The sequence below is a fragment of the Manduca sexta genome, chromosome 12, assembly GCF_014839805.1.
Source record: "Manduca sexta isolate Smith_Timp_Sample1 chromosome 12, JHU_Msex_v1.0, whole genome shotgun sequence".
Lineage (NCBI taxonomy): Eukaryota > Metazoa > Arthropoda > Insecta > Lepidoptera > Sphingidae > Manduca > Manduca sexta.
In genome coordinates this window covers 2914243-2920458 of record NC_051126.1, presented here as the reverse complement: position 1 = coordinate 2920458, position 6216 = coordinate 2914243, and the positions used below count along the sequence as shown (strand labels likewise).

Sequence of the window (6216 nt, the reverse complement as noted above, 5' to 3'; positions counted from 1 at the left end):
ACACTCACACACTTACCTTTCTTTTTTGCCTTTATCGCCGAAGAAGTAGGCAGACTTTTGCGTCCTTTAGTTGCTTAGAGCACTAACTTTCTGTCATATGTATTCCATCCCATGATGTGACGGGGGCGTGTCTATCTCCAAAGTAATAATAAATCATAAAAATAATTAGTACTGTATTATACAGGATCATTTTGACATTGCGTTACTAAATGAAACCACATACTTGTCTTCATCTTTGCTGACATTTCCAAAAATCATCCATTAATAACGAATATTTTCCCCAAAAATCCTGGTTATAGTTTTCTGATTTTTTTAGTTTAATGCGAATATAGTGTGAGCGTGAGTGTATTTCTGACTTAAAGTATGATGTTGCAACTACGACTTAGACTAGTAGAAGCGGCATTAGGGCGTGTAAAATTAAAATGATTTTTTATTAATATTTATTTTGTTTGAAACTTACACTTTTTTATTTTACATCTACGGTTCAAGTAACTTATTGTAAAGTGTTATTTCCAAGTAGATAAGTATGTGGTTTCATTTAGTAACGCGATGTCAAAATGACCCTTTTTTTTTTTTTTTTTTTTTTTTTCGCGGAGAAAGTCCCTTATTACTACCGCCCAGCCTTCGTGGGGGGCGACTGAGCGGTTATGCTGGGGTAACCGTGCCTTACGGCCCGGCGTTGAGCCGCCCGGATTTGATGACGACCTTCGGGCGACCGCCGGGCCGAGTCCCTAACCCGAGTACAATTAACCTATGCACGGCCTACCAGCTAAAACTCCGCGGTGGCCCTCTTCGGCGCATTAGGGACGGCTGCGGGCTTCCTCTGACGGAAGTGTCTAAGTATTCGTCCGCAGCCGCCCCTGCGCGGTGCCGCCTTGCGGCCCGTCTCCTATGGGGGGGGGCTCAGAAGCCCCCACGCACCGAAGGACGCCCTCGGCGTCTACGGCAGCATGAGGCCAACTACACACTGCCGTCCATCCCGGGGGTCAACCGAAAAATGTGCAAGGATGCACAAAAATGCACTAGGGCGGACAGCCCCTGCTGCCCGCCGACGACCCCTTCGTGGCCCCTATTAGTCGCCTCTTACGACAGGCAGGGGATACCGTGGTGGAATTCTTCAAACGCCCCCATTCCACAGGGCGGGAGACGCCGGTCAGTCGTCTACCCGGCGCCTCCTTCGTCTCCTCTGACGGCGGGAGGGATCCTCCCTCTCTCGATCCCTCTCGGCACTCTCCTTCTGGGAGAGGACCACCTCGCAGAAGTGGGCCACCGCACGCCAGGCCTCCTGACTGCCGACCATGGAAGCGACCACGGCCGGCAACGAGAGATCTCCTCCGACGACTGAAACGAGAGCGCTGCGCTCGTCGTCCCAGGCTGGGCAGGACTCCAACGTGTGTTGGGCCGTATCCTGCGGGCAGTTGTCACAATGGTGACACACGGCGCTTGCTTCCTTTCGTACTATTTCACACAGGTACTCACCGAAGCAACCATGCCCGGTGAGCACCTGCGTCAGGCGACAATGTCGCCGCGCCGTGGCGCCTGTCCAGCCACTGTGCAAAGACAGGACGCACTGCCGCGACGGCCCGAAGCCCTGCTGACGGGGCCTCCAGCCTGAGACGCCACTCCTCCACGGCGGCTCGCCGTAAGGAGGCCCTCTTGGCCTCTACCTCCTTCGGGGCCGGACGCTGCCCGCTACTGAACGCCTCCTCCCTCCAGTGAAAAGCGTCAGAGAGAGATTTGGCGTCCAGATCCCAGGGCAGGAATCCGGCCAAAACACAAGCCGCCTCGTACGAGACCGTGCGATACGCCCGTATGGCCCGCTGCGCAACGACCCGCTGCGGGCCCCGCAGGAGAGCGACAGAACGCCTCCCCAGGGCGTCAGCCCAGACCGGGCTGCCGTAAAGTGCCATGGACCGCACGACCCCGTGATACAACCTTCGGCAAGGGATACCAGGTCCTTCCAGGTTGGGCAGCAGGCTAGAAAGAGCGCCTGCTGCCCTAGACAACTTTGTCTTTAAGCTCTGAAAATGGGCGCAGAATTTCCATCGGCTGTCCAAGGTCAAACCCAGATATTTCATGGTTTTGCCGATGGGAATCCGCACCCCCTCAACCACAATGTGAGCACCGGCCGGCGGCCCTCTCCGAGGCCCGTGAAAACAAATGGCCTCAGTCTTTTCGAGGGCCACCTTCAAACCTAATCGCCGAATTCGGCTCACTACATTGCCGGTGCCCACTGCCGCCAGGATCGCGGCATCCTGGAAGGTCTTGGACGTCGCCGTAACCAGCGTGTCATCCGCATAACACGTCACGCCGACGCCCCGGAGATTGGCACCACGGAGCACCCAGTCGTACCCGATGTTCCACAAGAGAGGGCCTAGAACCGACCCTTGTGGGACACCGCACGACATCGCTCTCCGGTGCCACCCGTCGGCGCCTGGATAAACCACGTACCTGTCAGAAAGGTACGCGTGCACCAGACGCCTGAGATAGGGCGGCACCACGTGGTACCGCAGTGCCTCATTGATGCAAGGCCAGGGGAGCGAATTAAACGCATTAGAGATGTCTAAGGATACCGCAATAACTATTTTACCCCTGGCCACTGCCTCCTCCGCCTGCGACTTGACCCGTAGAATCGCGTGGACGGTAGAACGTCCACACCGAAACCCGTATTGGCAGTCGGCCAAGTTTGGACCGACCCTCTCGAGGTGCTCGACGAGGCGAGCATGGATTACGCGCTCGAAGAGTTTGGCGACCTCGTCGAGCAACACGATGGGTCGGTAAGCCGACGGCGACTCTGCGGGTCGCCCCTCCTTCTTCAGCAGGACGAGCCTCCCGGTTTTCCAACGCGCCGGGAAGACGCCCTGCACCATACAGGCGGAGAACAGGCTGCGGAGCCGCGGCCCCAAGTGCTCGAGAGCTAGCACCCAGGCTTTCCCGGGGATGCCGTCGAGCCCCGGGGCGGTGTTCTTGCCCCGCAGCCGAAACACTGCCGCCCGCATTTCCGCGGGCGAAACCTCCGGAATATCCCTTGCCGATAACTCTAACGACGAAGACGCCACTTCCGGTGGCGCCATCGGTGGAGGAGTGGTATCCTCGGTGGCCGGGAACAAGGCCGCGACGACGTTGGCTAGAAGTTCTGGCCGGAGACTCCTGCGACAGCGGGGGCGCCGCTGGACGAAGCTTATTCATTACTAATTTGTAGGGGCGCCCCCACGGGTCCGCGTCGAGAGTCTCCAAAAACTCCCCTGCGTGCCGCGACCTTGGCCCTATGCACGGCCACCCGCAGCGCTCTCTTCGCCTCCTTATAGAGGCCGTAGAGCTGCCGCTCCTGGTCTTCGTGTGTACTACTTCTGATACGGCGACGGCGATGCCTGGCGTATCGACGGCGCGCAGCCACGCAAGACGCGCGCAGTTGCGCTAATTCAGCCGACCACCAGTACACCTGCCGCCGCGGAGGATGACGGAGGGCCCGGGGCATGGCGGCGTCGCAAACATCCGACATTGCCACCCGGAACCACTCCGCCTCCTGCTCGACCCGCACCGGACCCTCCGGCGCGGGGAGCCACGACACTACCAGAGCGGCCAGCCCTAGGGCCTCGTTATCGAGGCGCCGTAACGCCCACCGCGGGCCGTCCTGGTTAGGGGCACTCGGTCCACCGCTGTTGGGCCGGATACTCGAAGACGCGGAGACGTCGAACCTAATATAACGATGATCCGACAATGTCTCCACGCCCACGAGGACTCTCCAGCCCTGGACACGACGTGCGACGACGGGGCTCCCAAGCGACAAATCCACTATGGACCCGCCGTTGTGCCGCACGCACGTGTTCACCGACCCCTGTTCAGGACAGCCAAGCCGACGGAAATTGCCCATTCCTCCAGGACCTCACCGCGAGCGTCGGTCGCCGGCGAACCCCAGACAACGGATTTTGCGTTGAAGTCACCGGCGACGATCACCTTGTGAGGTCGGCCCTGCTCAACCAGGGCCCCCAGCCGTACGAGAAACGATTCGAACTCGGCCAGGGGGTCTGTTGGGGGAAAAATACACTCCTACTACCCACAAATCCCCCAATAGAGCCGCGACGCATCCCTGGCCCTTCTCGACTTTTGCGAAGGGCGGGGAGCCAGCGGCACCCTGGGTGATGATGGTCACCAACCCGTCGATGTCCCCGACCCAGTTATCGCGGGGCGGGACAAAATACGGTTCGGCGACCACGGCCACGTGCACCGACCACTGCGCCAAGCTTTGGGACAACAGGTCCTGGGCGCGGGCGCAGTGGTTTATGTTCGCCTGGAGGAACTTGAAGTCCATTATTGATGGGCGATTTCCTCCACATCCATCTCGGCCACTGCCACTGTTTGCGGTGGGCTCGCCGCCTGCGGCTGGGACAGAACCTCAGCCGCGGCAGCCGGTCTCCTGCGTGGGCGCCGCTGGGATTTGCGGGTGGAGGCAGAACACGCCTTTCCCCCGATTCGATGCCCGGCGGGCTTGCCAACTGCGGCGCACAGGACGCAGTTGAGTTTGTCCGCACATTGTCGGGCTTTGTGGCCCGGTTTGCCGCAGCGGTAGCACAGGTCACTGCGATCTGTTGAACCTGCGCAGCCACCTCGTACGTGCCCTTGCTCGAGGCAGCGGTAGCAGCGCATGGGCCGCGCCTCAAGGACGGTCACTCGCGCTATGACCCAACCTATTTTGAGCCGTCCCGCCTTTATTTATTGGGCTGCTTTGGTGGGCACCTTGGCCCAAACGGCGCCCATCCCAGATCTATCGGGTCGGACTTCCCCCACCTTGACCGCCTCTGCAGCACACCCGCCGGCACTGCATAAGGCCGCCTTTACTGACTCGGAGGTGGCCGCGAAATCTAGTCCTGAAATTCGCAATTCGGAGCACTTGGTGGGCCGGGTTACAACTACGTCCGAGTCCCCAAAGCACTCCCTGAGCCTTGCGGCGAAGGAATCAGCCTTCTGCTCAGAATCAGCCCCGGGCACCTCGTAGAGCATGGCGCCCGTGGCTGCATACTTCGGCCTGAGCCTATCAATTTGTAGGCCAGAGAGGTCCACTCGCCGCTGAGCGTCTGTCAGTACTTCAGCGTATGTCAGCCCCTTCTCGACGGCCGCCGGTGTCAGCGATATGACTACTGCAGCTGACTTCGGCGGCCGGAGTTTCGGGGCGCTTCGATGCTTGCCGCGGTGGTTTTGGTGCACCGGTCTTCGCTTTCTTCTTCCTGCTAACAACTTCTGTCCAGGCCGTGTCCATGGACGCAGGGGCCGGCGGCAGCGGACGGGGCTCCAAAGCGAGTTGTGCTGGCATGTCCTTCTTTCTTCCCTTTTGGGGATTCGGCTTGGGTGTTGCCTTCTTCCTTTCATGTTCTTTCTTCTTCCCCGGCGGTGCCGTCGCGGTCGGGGCCGTGGAAGGACCCGCAACAGCTTGTGGAGGCGCGCTGGACGGCCCGGCCACAGCATCGGGAATAGGTGGGACTGGTTGGGCTGTCTTCTTCCCCTTCCCCTTTTCCTTCTCCCTCTGCGGCTTCGGCGGGGGAGGACCGCCTACTATTCCCCCCCGACACGGGGAGTTGTGTGTCCCCGGTTGTCACTCTCCTTTCATGGGCCAAAGGAGGCCGCTGTGCTGGCCCCATCAGGGCGGACTCTAACTGGGCCTGTACCCTTGCCTCCACCATGGCCAGCATCTCTTCCGTCGTGGTGATATTCTTGTTGGACGCTTCCAAGTTTTCAAGACGACGGCGGAGCGAGGCATTCTCCTCCTGTAACCGCTTTACACTGGCCTCCAGGCGGGCACTGTCTTCCTGGGCCTTCTGTCTCTCTACCTTTAGGCGGGCTATGGCGGCGGACTCTGGCTGCTCAACGTACCGGGTGATGATGTTTATCACCCGGTTGAGCGCCTTTTGAGACGTGCCCTTACGATTGCCCGATTTTCTAATTATACCGCGCACAATTTGCCCGCACTCTTTAAGGTCCTCCATGAGGACGGGGCGGTCTTCATCTGAATTATCCTTTGGAGGCATCGACGACTTTACGAAGCTCTTCGATCTCCTCCTCTGTCTTCTGTCGCGCCTCCTCCCGCTTCAGTCTGTCGCGTTCCTTCTGTGCCTTTTTCAGGCCAACGTATTTTCCGGCAAAGGGAGGACGCCCTCTCCCCCTGCCATCGACTGTCAGAGCCTTAGGCGCCGGCTCATCCGTATCGCTCGTGTTGAGCGT

At 59.3% G+C, this 6216-nt stretch overlaps 1 protein-coding gene across 1 annotated transcript; it reads right to left on the bottom strand.

Moving 5' to 3' along the window:
• Positions 1-4713: 4713 nt before the first annotated feature.
• LOC119189096 lies at positions 4714-5367 on the bottom strand. Its single transcript, XM_037437914.1, has one exon. It carries the CDS (start codon positions 5365-5367, stop codon positions 4714-4716), a length of 654 nt encoding a protein of 217 aa, XP_037293811.1.
• Between the last annotated feature and the right edge of the window lie 849 nt (positions 5368-6216).